The sequence below is a fragment of the Aquila chrysaetos genome, chromosome 1 (genome assembly GCF_900496995.4).
Source record: "Aquila chrysaetos chrysaetos chromosome 1, bAquChr1.4, whole genome shotgun sequence".
NCBI classification, from domain to species: Eukaryota; Metazoa; Chordata; class Aves; order Accipitriformes; family Accipitridae; genus Aquila; species Aquila chrysaetos.
In genome coordinates, this window is record NC_044004.1 from 25,015,330 (window position 1) to 25,035,595 (window position 20,266).

At 36.4% G+C, this 20,266-nt stretch overlaps 1 protein-coding gene across 1 annotated transcript; it reads left to right on the top strand.

Moving 5' to 3' along the window:
• Positions 1 to 332: 332 nt before the first annotated feature.
• On the top strand, positions 333 to 20,266 carry DTHD1 (death domain containing 1). Its single transcript, XM_041123210.1, is given in 12 exon segments — positions 333 to 603; positions 3,412 to 3,571; positions 4,330 to 4,358; positions 4,361 to 5,183; positions 5,680 to 6,013; positions 6,662 to 6,841; positions 7,678 to 7,922; positions 10,011 to 10,175; positions 10,761 to 11,050; positions 12,303 to 12,547; positions 19,290 to 19,347; positions 19,955 to 20,266. Coding segments are annotated over 12 exon segments (3,090 nt in total). The 3' UTR covers positions 20,245 to 20,266.

Below are 20,266 nucleotides of genomic sequence, written 5' to 3' on the forward strand. Positions count from 1 at the left end.
AGAAATTGCTTAGAGTTCCTGAAATTTCAGTCACTGCTACATAACTGAGTTACATAACCTCCCTTAAAGGTGCATGGTGTACATTGGCATCTCTTGGCAATCCCTGTCCATAGTTACAGAAGAGTCACTCCTTTCTGTCACCTAGTAACTTTTCAATAGTCAACATCAACTCAACAGTTTCTGAGCTAGAGTTTGATTTCTCAGTGTGTGGGGAATACAGTACCTTTTTAAACGCTTGTTTAGGCTACAAAGAACTAAACAAGGACAACACCTTGTGGAAGTGTTTGAGCAGAAGAAAAATTGTAGTAGTATGTTCTGAACATAAAATGGAAATGGCTGAAGGTAAGATTACACCTGCAGGCAAATCAGGCCAACTCCTGGAAAAAATCTGGCATATGAACTTGCTAGCAAGAGATGTGCTTCTAAAAAGTGATCCAGATAATGAGGGTATAGTGGAGTATGTGCTTAGACTGATCTCTTTAACAAAAGAGCTGAGCAGATCTCTCAGTCAGCAGCTGGAGAACGTTACAGAAAGTATTCAAGACACCTGCCACTTGCTGAGTGCTCTCCATGACAAATACAAGGAATTGACTGCAATTCCAGGCAAGTATGGAGGGACTTACCTGCAAACAGAATGGACTGGGTATATTGGATGCTAAGTTCTGCTGTGTGATGATGCCGGGGGACCTTACTTTTCATTTGTTAGTATTTCAGTACTTGGTCATTCATTAGACCAAATTAATTCATATTTCAACAGTTGTATCATGCTGGTTTTGAGTCTATTACATGAGATTCAGTGTGAGATTCATAATTCTCACTATGTGAGAAAAATATATAAAAATAAAATTAACTAAACAGAATTGTTTCAAAGTTTTATGTATATTGTACTTTGGTGGGTTTATCTTGGCCAGACACCAGATGGCCACCCAGCAACTTACTCCCCTCCCTAACAGGACAGGGGGAGAAAATAAGATGGAAGAGCTCATGTGTCAGTATAAAGACAGCGAAATCACATACCACTTAATGTCATGGGCAAAATGGACTCAGGGAAAAAATTAATTTAATTTATTGCCAAAGTAAATTTAGATCGTGAGTAACAAAGGCAAAAAATTAAAACACCACCATTCCCCCACCCCTCCTTTTTTCCAAGCTCACTGTCGCTCCTTCGTTCCCAACCCCTCTACCTTCTCCCGCTCCTGAGGAGCGCAGGGGGACGGGGAATGGGGGTAGCAGTCAGTCCACAACAGTTCCCCTCTGCCACTCCTTCCTCCTCACACTTTCCCATGCTCCACCGTGTGTCCTTCCCACAGCCCACAGTTCCTGTCAGGAAAAGCTGGGCTCTCCATGGGCTGCAGTTCCTTCAGGGAATATCTACCTGCTCCAGCGTGGGGTCCTCCACCAGCTGCAGAGTGGATATCTACTCCAGCCTTGGTCTCCCACAGGCTGCTGAGCGATACCTGCTCCATTCCTGGAGCACCTCCCCTTCCTTCTTCTCCAGCCTCGGTGCTCACAGGGCTGTTTCTCACACGTTTTTCTTCACTCCTCACTGTTCTCTGGTGTTCTTGCCCTTTCTTAAGTATCTTTCCACAGAGGCAGCACCAGCTTCGCTGACGGGCTCCGATCAGCCCGGCAGTAGGTCTGTTGGAGCCGGCTGGAACCGGCTGTGTCCAGCACGGGGCAGCCCCAGCCTCTCCTCACAGAGGCCACCCCTGCAGCCCCCCGCTGCCACCACCTCGCCAAGTAAACCTAATATGTATAGTCTACAGTCCTCTACACGTAACAACAGAGTTTAAAAGATTACAATCAGAATAAGAAAGACTTTGCCATCTTAGTGCATAAGTAAACACATGGGATTTAATTTCTTGCATTTATAATAACGATGTGGATATAATAACGGTGTTATTTATTGCGAGGACCAAATCCAGGTTGTATTCCTGTAAAAATGCAGGATCATTTTGTGACAAATGAAACAACTCTCTTTCCTCAGAAACAACATCTTAGCAAACATTCATCAAAGTAGAAAAGAAAATTAACATTTCTGCATTTCATAATGGTCTAACAGCATGATGCATAGACAGAGAAAGAGAGAGACTCCAGGCAGAAACCTTCAGCTATGCCTGCATTTATAAGTCTTTGTTCTACAGGTTTATAAAGTGTCTGCAATAATAAAAGAACATCTTTGTAAAAAAAAGGACCTACTTCCAGGCTCCAAGATCAAGCTAACTTTGCCCTGTTGGCCTCATGGCCAATGTGATTTTTTTTTTTTTTTTCCAGTTTTCTAAGAACTCGCTATCATTCTCCTTCCAAAAAGCTACTTTTCCTCATCTGACACTTTCCTATAAAACAGTCAGCAAAAAGGTTTGAAGACAGTTGCATATAAACTGCCATTGTATTCTAAAGCCCTGTTATCAAACACCAAAAAAGCACAAAAAGCAAAGCGTTAGAAAAGCAATGGTGGTGGTGGGGTAACACAAAAGAAGGCTTATTTTGAGGTTAAACTTGTAACAGAATGCAAAAAGTGTCTTTTCATGCAACACAGTTGGGTAGTGTAAAGTTACAAGGCCTTGTCTTTGCTTGGCTTTAAGCACTGCAGTATTAGAAAAGTCACATTCACAGTGTAGAAAAATGCCATTGTTTTGAATGACACTGTTATCTTCAAATTTGATTTTTAGGGAAGTTTAAAGAGCAGTATGATGTGTTTGGGGGTTTTTGTTTAGAGAATACAAAATTCAGGGAGGAAACAGGTTAATTTTGGTGGTTTTGCTGAAGCTTGAACTTCGCCTTATGGCTAGATTGGGAAGTGGTCTTTTACAACCTCCTATGCAAGCGAAGCTATGTTATTTCCAATTTGTTTGTTTTATTTCTCAGCCCTGTTAAATTATTTAGAAGTCCTTCTTCACTATTGTAAAAGTGCCCCTGGAAAAACAGCAGTACTTTAGAAGAAACTTATATTTTTATTTGAACGACCAGTGGAAAAAAATATATTAAAAATGTGTTTGCTCCCCCCCCCAAATATAGTCAAAATCCAATAACAAGTCATTTGGGAACTGAGAAAATACTGCAAAGGAGTAATTTTTAGACTTGAGTTTAACAAGAAAAAAACTTTTTTTCTGAACTACACTCTTTGTAGGTTTAAATTAATCAGATGCAAATAGAGATGAAAGTGAAAGGCCTATTGAGATCATATAACATCACACATAGATGTGTGATGATATTCTTACTCAATAGAATTATTTTCCAAGTTGAAAACCTTGAGATACTGATTTACCTCATATGATGTTATTGAAAAATGTGAATGTAAGCCAGTGGTTTCCTGTGAGACTTGTATCAGCCCTTCCTATTGTCCTTCCCTTGCGTGTCTCTGTCCATTGTAAGTGGACAGCACACCATACTGTGTTTCATTCTGTACAGTTTTCTTATTTGTATTGACTTTCACTGGATTTAACCTGAAAAAAAAAGCATTCCAGGATCTCATGCAGCAACCAGAAATAAGCAAGAAATTTTCCAAGAGGTTTGCAGTATACCTAACTAATGAAGACACAGTTCCAGTTATAGAGATTGATAGCATAAGGTGAGGGGAAAGCTGAAAGGAATACATCTGACATCCTTGGAGAAAATATCTGGAAGGATTTCTAAGAAAAGGTGTAAGATAAGAAAAATGAGGGATCATAAAATAAATAGGTTAAAGATAAAATCTTACATGAGTGGCACATAGTGATTGTGTGCTTTTTGTGCACCATTTTTCATGAAGTGGTTTTAGTTATATGCAAGAGCAACCTCCACCATTCCTGTAACTGGATGCTACAAACTGCTGAACTTCAGTATTGCACATGTGCTGGTGGTTTTGTGTTATCCTCTATTCTCCATAGCAAAAATTCAAAGCTGCTAAGCATGTTTAATATTAAGCCAATGTATAACAGCTTTGTTAGAGACCCATTCGTTAGAATCTTGCAGGATTCAATTTTAGAAAATATATATAATTAATGTTTAGTTTTAAAGTTCCTCCCAAATTGATTTGACTATTATTTACCAATTCCATGCTTTAGATTGATTATCATTAAGAATTTAGCTAGTGTCTGATCTTAGAAAGGTGTTCATTACAGTTGCCACAGTAGTACTTTGACAAATACACAGTTGTACTTGGACAAGTACACAAATGTACTCATGCATATTCATTTCTTCAGAAATTGCCTCAAATTGAATAGCAGTAAATGCAAAAATATTAAATGGAAGCCAGGAAATACATTGTGCTTCATGTATTGAATGGCACTGTGGAATTAGATGGAATTCATTAGGTATGTGTATAAGAGTTTTCGCATTTTTGCCTAGCTTTCATAACAAAATTCAATTGGTTACCTATTTTTTACCTCAGAGTACAATGGAATTATAGATTGTCTGCAGAAAGTAAAGGATTGTTTGATAAATACAGTCTCACACCTTCAAGAGGCAGAAAATAAACTTTGTGCTGCTAGCTGCAGACAAGATGATGATTCTCAGATCCAGACTGCTCAAAACGCTTCTAGAGAAACAGATGTTTGTTGTTCTGAAGAAGAAACAACAGAGTCTGTGCAAGCATCTTCTAGTCCCAGTCAGCAATCCCAAAGAACTCCTTCCCTGAACAAGACGGAAAGTCAGAATGTTAATCAAATCCAGCCAAGTGAAACTAAAACTGTGGAAAAAGATGTTGTTGCATCATTAGCTGAAAACATATCTGCTCAAGAACAGGATGTTAGCAGAGAACCTCCAATGAAAAAGGAAGATGGTGAACACAGACTACTTACAAACTCTGTTACGGAGAAAAAAGATTGCAATGGAATGGATAAACCCCATGGAGGTAGCTCTGTTACCGAAAAGGCTCCAGAACTGGCTTTTCAAGATGCTTTTACGAGCAGTGGGGAAGGCACTCTATCTGGGACATTGAAAGACATTTATGGCAGAACTATCGCAAATGTCTTTGGACAGGAAAAAAAGGCAGTAGTCGAATCTTTGAAAGGGGTAGAAAGTGAAGAACATAGACTGACAGAGCAAACGGAAGACAGTAAAATGGACGCAAATCATGAGATTTGTAGGAATGACCTAATTACCTTCACATCTTCAGCACAAACATGTGATCTTACTGCTGTGAATCCTACTATGAATGATTCAGAAGAAGTACAAAAATCTAGGCACTGGATGAACAAAGAGTAAGCACATATTCTTCTTTTTAGGAACAGATGTACATAAATATTGCTTATTAGCACACATACAAACCTCTGTGGTCCCAGAAATTCAATATGCATGTATTGAACAGCTGCTGGTCATGCACATAGTAGCAGTTTACCGCTTAAACATGCGCAATGAAGATCTTCCATTTGGTCTAAAGTAAACTGTAACTTTCTGTTTGATTGCATAATTTTTTTTTATGCCAGAGGGGGACTGAGTCACAGCTAGTAAAGTCAATAATTCCCAAATTGTTGGAAATCAGTAGGAGAGGACCCCAATTAGTCAGTTTTGTAATAATTTGTAAGCTGTTCTGAAACAAGCTAAACATAAACATTTTCATGATTTTCCCATCTATTCATAAACATATATTTTTATGATCTGATATGCAAATCATTATAGTAAAGTATTTAATTAAAAATACAAGACACCACCCCATCCAAAATACAAAGAATAATATTTTATACTCTTTTTCTCCAGATTTCTAGTGGAAGAGAGTGGTAAGAATGAACGTGAAGTAGCTTGTTTTATTAAAGCCCCTGCAACTGCTCTGGAGAATCTGAGGTGTAAGATAGTCAATGACACTAGTTCCTTGGTGGTGGATGATTCTGAGGAGCTGGTCAGCAATGTAATCAGTGTTGAATGCTCTGATTATGAGAAAACAATCCCTTTCCCTATCAACATTGCAATCCCATTTAGATCATGCTTCAGCGGAAATTATCGGGAGATTATGGTGAAGGTGACTGATGTGAACTTTCAATCAAACTACTTAACTCCTATTTCTTTGGAGGGATACCACCAAGGAAACCATAAGGTTGGTAACCTCTCATCTAAGCACTGTAAAAACATCATTCCAGGTTCCCAGTTAAGCCTCTGTGAAGTTATACAAGTAAAGTTGTCATGTGGAGTTAAATTGAACTTTTCTTCCTACTTTTCCAAGAACTAATTCTATTTGAAACCTAGTATTTAACAAGGTCCTTTTTTCACTCATAATGTTAAGGCAAGTACTTGATCCCACAATACTAATGACTGAGTAATGGTTCATGATTTTTGTAAATAAGTGTAATACGTTGCATTATTTGATAAAAGTAAAAGCTTAAAGGGAATTATTTTGCATTCAGGTCACAGAGAAGTAACACAATTCTGTGTATGAGTCCAAACTCCACCTCAAAGAAACACAGGATGGTTCTTTTCTATAACGCAGAATTGCATTGGGCCAGATTCATCGCCCAGTTTACAAGCTTATTTCATTTCACCCCAATCAGACACTGGGATATTAATGACATAACATATGACTAGAGATAACCAGATAACTAGGCATCCAGGTGGCAATAATATTGAATTTATTTTCATTTCACACTTTGGTCTATAAATAATGTTGCCTTTCCAAAATGCTAATCTGCTGCAGAACACAGTTTCCTTTCCCTCCGATGTACTCTAACCCCACATTCTCTTTATGCAGGAAACCTTTGCGGAAGTGAAAATTTATCAGCTGGGTGTTTTTTCTGTGTTGTCATGCTTAAAGAAAGAAACATTTACTGTTCCAAAGGTAGGACTGTCACAAAAGCTGAGTGTGGATTCTAGAATCTCTTTCTGTTACCATCCAGAAACATTCAGTTCTCCAGCACCTATCCAGTTAAAGGTGAGCTTGAAATATGCAATACTTATTCCGTAAGTCTGTTATCTGATCAGTTCTGAAGCAAGGATGCCAATAACGTTAAAGGGCAACCTGTTCTGTTATTAGAAGTCTATGAAAAGTGGTTGCAGTTCCACATCCTGTATATACAGCAAATGGTTTCCTGTAAACTTTGTTAAAACCAAATATTTCATATAGTCAGTAGTCAGCAATATCTCTAGTTAAAAAGAACTGTCTTTGTTTGATATACTTCAGAAACAACTACAGTTGTTTCCAATAATGACATAAGCATCAACTCCAAACTTCAACTGCTTGGCCCAGTGTTTAAGTTAATGGAACTATTTTTCTCACCTGACCTTTGTCATTTGTACCAGGCAGTGCAACAGAAGGTTTTGTCACCTCTTAGTCTTAGGCTGAGAATAATCTCAAAATTTGCTTTGGTTATATTGTGTTTCTCCTTTCCCCCATAAAACCATTGATTCTGAGGTACAGAGAAGCTAAAATTAACAGTGAAAAAAATAGAGATTTGAAAAATCTTAGAAAATTGTCAAAATCTGAGGGAGCTCAGGGGGTTCAAAACTTGAACTGAAAGCAGGAGCAAAACAATCCAAATATTTTAGTCAGTAAAGGTTCTGGTTTTTGATTACTTTCAAGCACCTGGTTGTGCATTGTATAAAGTGCTGATACGTTGGTAGGGTTGTTCCTGGGTTATAGAGAGGAGCCTAAAGCTTCTGTGATAGTCTGATTCAATTCCAAAAGATAAATCAATTTGTAAAAAACAGGCATGTAAGAGAAGATTTATTCATTTACAAATTAATTGTACAATTGCTTTCCATATTTAGATTCAGCCAATTGAGCCATCATTGGTTTCGACATTGAAAGCAAGACACGATATGTACCACTCAGTGGTATCTACTAGTGCACTGGTTTACATCCAGCATCCTTCAGCCCAACCATTTAACAGCTCAGTCACTATTACTCTACCCTGTCCTCCAAACCCAGAAAAAAAAAGGCAAGGAGATGAGACAGAACATGCAAAAGCCATTAGTGCTACAGTAAAGAGGGTTGCTACGGCATACCAACCTCGGTAAGAACAACTTCACCGCAAATTCAGCATTTTCAAAACATCAAATTGAATTAATTTTAGCAATTGCTGATTAATATTTTTTTTATAAAAAATGCGTTAATTTTTTAATACAGTCTGCTATACTTAAAAACATTGTTAGAAACACTAGAGCAAATCACCACAATTCTCATGCTATAGCTTCACCAGGAAAATTCATATAACATTTGATGTATAATCTTTAAATATGCTGACCACTATATTTCTAGCAGGAGTCAGGGTGAAAAATGTGTGGGGTTTTTTCGGTAAGAAGTGTTCAGCCATTTTCACCAAAGCCAAACATTGAACGTAGATCCTGTGATCATTATTTTATCAGTTGGTGGTTTGGCTACCCTGGCCTTTGAATTTTCTGGTCTCTACTTCTACACATTCCAATGGCTACCTGAGTCAAAATTTATGACACAATGGTTTGGAGTAGATCATTTTTGTGGTAACTACCACACTAGACAAAGGTCCAGATTTTTCCAAAGTACTCACTACAAAATTTCTAAAACTTAGACATTTTGGAACATCTTAAAAAAGCATTAAAACATGGGGCCTCCTAAAAAAATCTCTAAATTTTAGTTGTTATCTGGCAGTTCAATAAAATTTATCCATGATGCATATGAGGATATGGATAAAACTTTTTGGTGGAAAAAAGGGCCAAAGCTAACCTCATCTATTTTGATAGTCAGCAAAATAAATGGTGTTTTTACCATCTCATGCAGGAAAAAAATCAATCTGAACTTACCATTTGATTGTTGTTCATCCAGTTCTGCTGTCATAGGCAACTGCAGGTTCAGAAAGGCTTACTGGGATTTCTTGGTAGGGACTAGCTTGGGACAAAAGTCAGCTTTGAAGTACTTCTACTTTAGGTCATTACAGAGTTAGCTTATTCCTACTGTGCTAAACATTATCTTTTTCAAAATTCATCTACATGGCAAGATTATGATTGTCTTGAAAATAAGCAAGGTACAGATGGAGAAGGCAGACAATATTCTAGCTTTCCATTTCTGAAAAACTTGTTTTAAAGAGCTCTACACTCACACTGGTCTCTTAGACTAGGCATCCATCTTTATCACAAACTTCAGATTTGGGAAGGGTGCCCATGTCAGTTTATAGGAGATTCAAATTTCATTTCCTCTACCAGAGCATTTAATTGTGTGGCAGTACCCTTGTGGCATCTGTCTGTTCTTAATACCAGTCTAAATGCACTTTAGATTTTCAGTCAAAGCACATTCATGAAAAGACCATGGCTTGATTGCTTATTTCTATACAAATTCCTTAAAAAATGATGCCAACTTTTTCCTGTATTTGCACATAGGCTGAGGCCGTATGCTTGGGAAATGCTTAGACTGTCTTGTCTCGAGTATTTTCTTTTTTGGATTGTACATAGGGTGTGCATTTGTGGTGAATGGGTTATTAACATCCACTTTTAAAAAAACGATAAGAAGAGGTGTGTGTGAGAGCAGAGTTATGGGCTTCTGCAAAAAAACCCCTCATGTTTCATTTATTAGAATAAATTAGCCAGAGCATGTTGTATCACAGTTGCTTGATTCTGAGTGTGATATCAAAGTAATCACCTGATTTGAACAGAAAGTACTTTTATTTTCTCTGTTGAAAGAGATAATGGATAGCAGTCATGTCTTACTTTCTAAATTCCTTTGTGCTTAGCGAGTATTATTTGCTCTGGAATAAAAGGTGGGTTGTTTGGTGTTTTTTTCAGATATCAACCTCTAGAGAATCTAAATCTTGATGAATGACTCAAAAACAATCCGTAATAATTACTGTGCAAAATATTAAATGATAGATTAAACTAGATTAATTTAGATAGAAACCTTTCTTTTTCCTTTTTGTCCTCTTTCTGGAGAATTGGAAAAAAAAACCCAACTCTCTTAACAATTATATCACTTACGTACTATAGTTCCAGATGTAGATTTTCAGCAAGGTGGGAAAAACACGTGTAGTCATCAGGGAAAACAGAAGGGAAAGCAGAGCTACAAATACAAGCTTAATCTTTCTACAGGATCTATTTTTCATTATATTTTTTCCTATAATTCCTTGGCTTTCCAGGGCTGTGAGTGCTTCTGTGAGAAAAAATGGGGAGAATCTCAGTGATACTTTGAAATTATTAGGTCACAGAAACAAAGAAGAGGGGTGGAAGGTGTTTGATGATGTTACTATCCAGAATGCACGGAATGGGCTTGTATCATTTGAACTAAATGAGCATTTAGAAAGGTAATGTATGAATAATTTAATAAAATCTTATTTACTAAAATATTTACTTCCAAGTATATAGATCAATGGAAATTAGTAGCATTCAGAAATCATCCACTATTAATTATTAACTTGCCAGCATCTCTGCCTTCCACTTTGCAGTATAAGATCATTTTGATTTGTTACTCATAATTACAGAAAATATAAATTTGTTTAAATATTTTTTCATCTATAGAGTGTACACAATATAATATGTATGAAACTTGAAACAGAAAATGCAGATATTAATCTTAATTTGAAAATGTTATTTAGCTCTCTAACTACTAAACGATAATATTTTTTGGAATTTCTCATTAGGAAATACTCTCTTACTTTCACCTAAAATTTGTATGTATTTGAATTCATAGATACAGAGTCAATATACTCTGCACTACAGAAACAGGCAAATTTCCACCCTTTCATGTGTTGGAAACAAGAATGAAAAGGAGATAGCAAAAGGTCCATTGGAGACTAGGCCCTGTATTATTTTGCATAATAAATTGTTAGCAGTTGATGACATGATTTAAGATAGAGCTATTTATCTTCTTGCCTCTTTTTTTAATACAGCTTTGTCGTCATTCGCCTTTCGTTCCTCTTGGAAAACACGTATCTTCTCCTTTTTGCTCAGGCTCTAGAAGAAGCTCTTTGTAGCACAATGGCTAATGTGATACTGTATCGGAAAAGAGAAAACCCATATAACATAGTAGTTTTGCTATCTGCGTCCAAAGAATTGACCTGCAAACTTCAAAATCTCCATGAGGAGGGCTACTTTGGTCCCCCAGAACCTACGCAGCAGTTCCCATTAAGAGAAGGAGAGCAGATTCATTTTAGATTTAGAGGCAATATTTTTGCTTCAGGTAAGGTAATTAATTCGTGCTTCTGGATGAACATTATCAATCACCTCAGCTATTCAGAAATACTGTATGTGAACACTAGCAGACTGTGGTTAGTCATAGCACATTTAGTTATTTCAGTGTTTTATTTCTTGTAAAAGATAGGCGCATGGAACTATATGGGAAACTGCTCCAACTGGAAAATAAAATGTGCTAGTTGAACAAGATCCTGAGCAACCTTCTCTAGGTGACCCTGCTTTGAGCAGGGGGGTTAGACAAGGTGATCTTCAGAGACCTCCTCCAACCTCTGCCATTCTGTAAAACCTGGTCCCTTGGAAACATTTATTTTAACTTTTATTTCAAAAGGGCAGAATTCCATCAATGGCTTTTTACTGTAAAGAACATTTGATAGGAATTAAACAGATTCCAAACAAGAAGAAACAGTCTGCTATTTTACCTGTGTAAATTCACTTAAAGTGAGCAAGATTAAACACTGAAAGCCAGGGCAAAATGTTGCTTTTTGTGAGTTGCACTATGAATTGAGGTGATGAGAGAGAGTTACACTGTTTTCGTCAGCAGCCTTGAAAATTCCATGCAGTGGCTGCCACCGTTTGGAGATTTGCTTAAAAGGAACAGAGATAAGAACCCTCAGTAACGTTTTCACCCAAAATTAAGTATAGGCTCTTCTGTCAATTTTGGAAAGAACATAGAAGTATATATTTGGTCCTCTGAACATTTTGTACATAAACTCTCACACTGAAAGCTCCATTTAGCCTAAAAAAAGGATTATTCTTCAAAAAGAGAAGTCTCTAGCCCCCAAGGAATGCCTGCTCATATATGCAAAGGATAGTGTATATAGATGCATCAATTAAAATTGAATTACAAATCCTAAAAATGCACCTACCTCTCTGCCTCCATTAATTTTGTTGTTACAGATAGACAGATATCCATCCTGATTAACCAGAAAGCGTATACTTGTAATTCCATTCACAACACTTTTATTTTTATTTCTGTCTGTGTTATGTACTTTATCCTCTTACATGTTCCTTACTTTTCAACTTGTAGCACAGCCTTCATCACTTATTCCTTATGCCAACGATTCAGGGGCTAAGACAGCTGGCAGGAGTGTTTGAACCTCAGATGCTCAATATAAAGTAGTAATAATGATAAAGAACAACCTATTTGACTCACCCTAATGAATTATTTTAGATGCCACACATCTAAATACAGTGTAAAAAAAAAAAAAAAAATTTTTTTTTTTTTGTATGGACTGCAGAGAATGGGAAAGATTTTGGAAAAGCCTATCGGCTGATTTTTCATTCACAAAGAAAACCCAGGCTGGAGCTCCAAATTAAAGAAGTGGATGAGTTCGGTAACCACAGTTCACCTCATTACAAAGGAACAGCAGTGTTTTATAAAATTACCAGAGAGATGATAACCAAAAACTGGGAACAACCCTTGCCATATGGTGAATATCAACACCAGTCTCCACTGTGTAAATTAGCACTAACGTTACCAAAGGTGGGTTTCTCACTTGATAATGTTAGAGATCTTTACCTTTTTCCCTCACCACATATTTATTAGGCAAAAGGATCTTGGTATGATTTTTGCTTTACAGATACACACAGGAACCACTGATGGAGCAGTTCTGATCCATCAGCAATGTACAAACACCCTCAGAATTTCTCTTAGTAGGTGGGAAGGACCCTCATCCAAACACAAGCATGGAAAAAAATGTTTAGCAGGAGTTTTTCACCCATTTGCTCTCCCCAAATGGTATGTCCCTGAGAAATTATTACTAAAGCTTCAGTTATATACTTGTATCCTTGTCTTGGGAGTGCAGAATTGCAAATTGTAGGGGCATTAAATGGTTCATGTAACCTATCTTTCTCCTATCACCTGATTCTCCTATTATGCCTGATAAGCCTCTGCAATACAGCCATGTGGGCAACTATCTTCATCTCTGGCGAAAGTTATTGGTACATAAATTAATCTTTAATATTCCTGCAATGAAATCTCATTGTAATCTTTTCAAAGAGCCTAGGTATCAGTACCCTATATTGTACAAAAAGCTGCCACTAGACTACCGCTATCAAATTTGCATACATTTTCATATCAAAATATATACAGTAACACTTGGTCTAAATCTCTGGTGACAAGCAGTAGCGTCTCTCTCTTTTTGAATTTAATTGACTTCACTCTTCCTTAAGCTATCACCTGCAAATATATCTTTTACTTCATAAGCATATTTCTTGATTTCTCTCTCATCTTCATTCTCCCAAGTAAAAATTAAGAGCAGTTAACTGCAGGAGATTTTAAGAGATCTCTTTTAGTGACAAACTCCATATAAAATGTAAGGGTTTTTTTGAGAATCAAATGCTTTCAAGCATTTTACTATTCCACAGGGCTAGCATTCCATGTGCAGTATTCACAGAGAGGGAAACACGCACTCTTGAGGTCCAGTGGGATGATTAAAAAAAATTATAAAAAAAAATAAAAATCTGTGGCACACCCTAGGCATCAGTTAGTTTTCTTCCATCCACCTGCCTGGCTTCCATCCCATTGTTCCACTTTATTTAATCTTATTGGGTAATAAGAACAAGATTTAAAGGATTGAACTGCATTTGTATTAAACCACAAAGGTAATTATCAAGTGGCTTAGATGTGGGTTGGCATATATGGTCTTCTGCTGTACATATTAGTCCTTAAATGTTCTATTCAGACTTTTCAAAACAAGTATTTCTGACTACCTCTTTTCTCCTACTAAATTTAAGTTTCCTCTTTCCCAGAGTGGCTGAGATCTTGAAGTCTGGTCAGTCTGCGCAAGTGTGTAAGAATATATATGTGGGTACACAGTAGCACCCAAGCAGCCTAATCATTGAAATGGAAATAAACAGAGGAACTGTATAACATGATCATTGCTGGTAAATTAGAAATTAGAAATGAAGTCAAACCTCAGGAATTGTGATAGCCTTTGGGAATATTTTCTCTATGTCTATTTTTTGAGTAATGGCTCTACTTTCAACTGAATCAGTTCAAGCACAGAGGACCCAAGTTTGATGCATGAAAAGTCTGCTTAGAGAAGGCAAAGTTATCACTTCAGAAAATCAGTGTTGCAGCACCTTGCAAATAATTTTTCTTTTGTTTCTGGTAAATATATTTTAAGAGGTGCATTTCAAAGGAGTCAGAATCTTCATTAAATGCAAATATTAAGCCAAAAAAAGTGATCAAAATGCTTGAAAACTTTATATTGATAACTTTTCCATTGCATAATTTGTATTTTCTGTCTTACACAGAATAAAATACCAATCTATAGAATGAAAAACAGCATCAAAATAACATCTTCCCTTATGTTGTAAGACATCTTAGTACACAAAATGTTACACTTTGCTATAGTTGGTGAACCCTCCCACTTTTTGATCTATCCTCCATCCATTCAGTGTAATAATTTAAAACTGATAATGCCTAAAGTCAGGTTTTTTAATAGAGAAGAAATATTCCTTAATAATTTAGCTAGTTCAGTTATCTTTTTGAAGAAATATAAAACATCAATGAAGCTGATCATTTGACTTTAGTGAATAATTAGTGAATTAAATACAACATATCTTGCTGTTGATATAAAAATACACAAGGCAAATGGGAATTTCACCCACACCGCTATCTAGTGGTACGTAACATCCGTTAACACGAAGTTATAACGTTGTTCACTCTTTTGCTCTTCATACCTTCTTCCAGTCAAGTAAATCTTGAATTCCATACTAAACAAACTCACAGAAATTTTAAGAACAAAAAATATTCTCTTTTGGCTTGTTTGCTGGCTGAAAGATAGGAATAAAAGGAGTTGGAAAAAGCAGCTCATTTTTCTCAAGGGAAGATGATTACTAATAATGTCCTGCATAGGTCCATGCTAACATATTCATCAGAAACTTTTGAATAATTAAGTGAAAAGTCTGATGACAGTACAAAATATTCAGAGCACTAAAGTTGTCTGTGAAGAATCACAGAATATGATGATACTGAGCGACTAGAAAATAAACTAGATAAATTAGATGTCAATAAGTGTTTTGCTGGGGTGGAAGAACATATCTAATTTTATGCTGATAGACTCTAAATTACCTATCACCACTCAAAAAAAAAAATAAAATTGCTCATTTTGCTCTCTGAAAACTTCCAGAGCATTCAGCAGCAAATAAAAAGGTAAGCAGAATGTTCCCAGTTATCAGAGAGCAAAACTTAAAACAACATTATGCCATATGTCTATGAGGCATCCACGTCATGACTGCAGTCTGCAGTTCTGGTCACAGAACTCAGAGGATTTGGAAGAAGAGGAAAGGAAGAAGGTGATCAGAAACATAGAGTGGTTCTAGGTAGAGAGACATGGATGACAATACTTCAGGCAGTTTCAACAGAAGTTGAAATATTGTATACACTTACGAATATTATGGAGGAAGGGAAAAAGGAATGATTATATCGCCTTTCACAGGATATAAGAACAATGATATTGGTAAGTGGCAGGTGTAATAAGTAATACAAAAGAACATACTTTATACATACAAAAGTAATCAAAAGGTGAACTCATTTTCACAGGATATTTGCTGCAGTTAAAAATGTGTTTGAGCTAGAAAAGGAATTGACTGGAAGAGACAGAACCATGTATTAAACATAATGATCCAGATGCAATTAAATGCCAGAGCAATGAAAAGGAAATTCTAATTACTTACCATATCTTATTATGTGTTCTAAAATTATTAACAGTGATGAAAACACTGACAGGAAAAATTAACATAAGAACGTATATCCTGGTTTTACTGTCCATGATCTGAGCAACATATTTGAATCAGATATATCTTCACATTTAGGTGGGCTTTCTAATAAATAAAAGAAATAGAATGAAATAGTTAAAATCAGATGAGAAAACACAGTTAGGGAGAAATTTAATGCACTAATTATACAAACAACTACACCAGCCATCTGTCAAATGCAACTGCTATTTACCACTTAATTAAAGTACAAGTGTTGTGTTAATGTTCATATAATATGAACCGAGATTGGCACTGTCCATAATTAGTCATATGCTGATGCTATTAATATATATTGCCAAAGCACCTAGAACTATCTGACCGCATTTGTGTGCGTAGACATACACTCAACTTACAAATTTTTCTAGTTTCTATCACATGTATACTACTACAATACAGCAATTAAGCTGCCACAAATCTCGCAAGCATATCAAAACATAATGCTCAGTGTTCATATCTGACCTATTGATAATGCTGGGTTGTTCATAGCATTGCTCACACTAACACACCTGCTTACAGAATTCCAGTTGTCACAGTAAGGCTCTCATGTCTTGGTTGTGAACTAGTTGATTCTAAGTTGCAGCGTTGTTGATGGACTTCTCACGTGCTCCCAGTATCCTGGGGGAGCCTTTCATGGTTTGGGAATAAAATCCCCCAAATAGCAGTAAGTGCAGGGCAAGAACAGCAACACTATTTACACTTCTGCTACTTTGTTAATATCTTAAGTTTACTTTAACCATGTTAAGGGATTAGTTTTAATACACATGAGATCACAAACACCCAGTGTTGCCAGTAACAATAGAAATTTTCTCACCAAAATGAAATGAAGTTTGGGGTTTTTCTTTTTTTTTTTTTTTTTTTTTTTTTCCTCCCCAGATGATAAAGTTAGAACCACCCACAATGCCTGGGTTTGGTTGTGACAAAGGCAGATGGAATCTTTTTAAGGCAACAATTCTGACTACATTTTCACTCATTTCTGTAAAATTCCTTTGTAAATTTCTCTTGAATTGTGGAGATAAGACAGTAACTATATAGATTATAAGCCATTTTTATATGTATGTGTCCACACTACCCACTCTCTTACAAATATATTTCTGACAGTGGTCAAAGCAGCGGTTGTTTACTTTGTATGCAACCACTCACATCAGTTTTTAGTTTAAACATGCTACACTTGTACAGATGTAAGCTGGTCTTCACTAACGATTCCTATTTATGGAGCTTTCATTTCCTCAGCATTAGAAAACACTGGTTGGTCAAACCTGTTATTTTCAACACAAGTTAAATACAGTGGGTTATGTCCTGATGTCAAGTATGTGTGTGCATATCAGTAATATTTCTACTGATTTCAAAGCAGTTGTATTTATGTGAAACTGGGCTAAAGAGTTAAAAGGTTAATTTCTCCTTTTCTGTCTGTCCTGTTTGATATGCTACTAGAGTCTGGTCATGTCTGAGAGGTCCATTTGACAGAGCACTTAAGTCGTACTGGCTGAAATCAGAACGCTTTGCAAAAAGAGATTGTTGTAATACATACAAGCATTATCAAATTACTGTTCTGCTGAAGTTTTATGTCTAATGACTGTCTAACAGCAAAATAGCATGTGATCCTCTGCTTCAGAAAGGCAGTTGCTTAGCTAACTGAAGGGCCTTCCAGACTAGAAAACTGCTTTGACTGCTAAGAGTATTTTACTTACGCTGTCAACCAGAACAGTGGGACCACATGCCAGTGCAGCTGAACCGTGGGTGAATTTAGCGCTTCACCACAGATATTTAATCTTTAAAGGCAGATTTAATGTTTTAGATCTAATGCATTGTATATTATTACACTATTTCTAGACAGTACTCATTTTCAATTCTTATCATTTTTACTACTATTTTAACATTAAGTAGCATAAAGTGGTTCAGATTAAAGTCAATGCATGGGTAATTGAGTTCATCTACAATAACTTTGAAAATCTCATACAGACCTTTGAGGTGCTAAATTCTCATTAATGAATGAAAATAAGTTTAAATAGAAATGCATAATTAAACGAAGCCAAAGAAAGCTGAGTCTTGGAAGAAAAACAATGCCCCCTTCTGGAAGAGCTTTATATTCCCTTTATTCTGAGGGCTTTTAGCCATGTTACCGCTACCTTTACACTAGGGCACGTCCAGTGGCAGAATTGCTGTAGAAGCATGCAGGACGAGCAGATTCAGATCTCAAGACGAGTACAGCACAGGATGGTTTTGCACTGCCAAGCAGTGCATACTGTGTGCATCCTGTGCACACTGAAACCCTCTAACAAGATGACTGAGTACAGGCCTGATGAAAATGTGTTTAATTCACAGGGGAATAGGTAACAGTTATGATTATATTGACCTTTTGGATGGGTAGCTCAGTACATATGAAACACTCCAAATATTGAACTATATATAAAGCCTGTATTATAAAAGTATTTGAGATAAGCTCGGCAAGGCTCTGGCTCAATATGCCCAGCAGGAAAAGGAGCATAATTTATCCAGTCAGAGTTTCATGCTCTTAATTCACAAATGGAAAACAGAAGCTCAATGAATAAACCTGGAGCAAGTCTCACAGGGAAAGCTGTGCATAAAGAGTCAGGTAATACAACTGAATGTGTGTGACAAAAGCAAAATGGGCACTAAAAGAGGACAATTACAGCTTTTAACAAAAAAAGAGCTGAACTTCACTTGATACAAATTAATCTCTTCTTGTGCTCAGTGCTTATGTAAGTAATTTTTTGTCCTATATGGAGTAGGAAACCACAGTAAAACCCACAAGACTTTACTCTTTCTCAGTCATAGGGAAAAAGGACAAAGTATTTTTTTCTTTCTCTGCAGTGTTCAGAGGAAGAAAGAGGGAGAACTCTGTACTTTCTAATGGAACTTGTCTTTTGAATTCTGATGATTTTTAGTGATTTATAATTAAAATTGAACTATGTAAAATGAATAGTACATACATGCATACATACAATAGTACAAACACAGTATGATTTCTAGACCTAACAACAGCTACTGCATACCTAGACACTGTTATTTTCCTTGAAACAGTATGGTGTGTACACAGTTGTAATAACACAGAGACAGCAAGGCAAAGTTAATGCAGTATTCAAAATTAAAATCCATTTCATGTACGAAGGTTCCATACTGATTTTCTATACACCCAGTTTCTATACACCAGTCATGACATAATGGTACTGATGAAACGTCTGCAAAATTGCATAAGTTATAAACTTCTTAATAAGATGCAATAAACATCCATTTGGTGTAAAAAGACTTAGGTTCATTACTTTAATAGCTGTATACTGATTTATACCTGCTGATGGTGTTAACTGGTTTTCAATAATGACACAAATCCTCTATGCAGGTAGAACCAACCTTAAATGCTGATTTACTGCAATCCCATATCCTGTACCTCATCCCTTACTCATTCAGTCATTTATCTTTCCTCAACACATTTTCTTTGATAGCATGAAAAGTTGATCAACCGTCCACGAAGCACAAAAAGAATTTCTTCTGATTCATTGGGTAAGAACACATACATAATATATTAATATCAATATAAATAATAGTTATATTTGCTATTTACTTTTTTTAAATGCCAAGATTTGTTTCAGCTGTAACTGACATTTTAAAATGCTATATTTAGGAACCAGAGTAGTTAATGTGTTAAAAGATTGTTAAAAGATATTCATAGACAAAAAAAAATGATCTGTTTACCAGGAAATGCAACAGCTCTGGTAAGATAATGTTGTGGTGGGGTGCATGAACAGCATATAATTTTCTGTATAAGGAGATTCAGTTTGTACTGGAAAGCTGCAGTATAACTGATGTATAAGTTATAAGAAATGCCCAAACCCTTTTATTTTATTGCTAGCTTTCCCCATGCTGTTCCAAAAGTTATAGATCATTGCTGAATCTGCTCTTGATTAAATTCACTTCATGTCGCAGTGCAGTTACCAAAAATTGCGTTAGAAATAAGAAGTGATGATTTTTCTGTTAAAGTGAAAAACAAACCATATTTAGTTGGGGAGTTCACCCACTGAGCCTCCAACTTTAGAAAGCTTTTCAAAGGAAAGAAAGATTTACATAGCAGAAGAATAATGCTCTTAATTTACTAATTTTTGCCCTTCAGAGGCCCTGTGGGACAACTTGCTATATTGGCTTGCAGAAGAGCTTGCAGAAGATAATACATCATTGCTTGCTTTATGCTTACCTGTTCGGCGGAGTGTACTTCAGCTTGTTAGACTGAAGTGCCCTGATAATTTAACACACCAGATCTATGAGCTGCTTTGCTGCTGGAAAAAGACTCTTCCAAGGTCAGCTGATAAACAGCAGCTCCTGTCTCGCTATTTGCGGAAGAGTGGCAGAAGTGATCTTTCAGAAGAACTTCGTTTTAAGTGGCAAAATAAAGTGTTCACTTGACAGAATCACTGGCAACTAACAG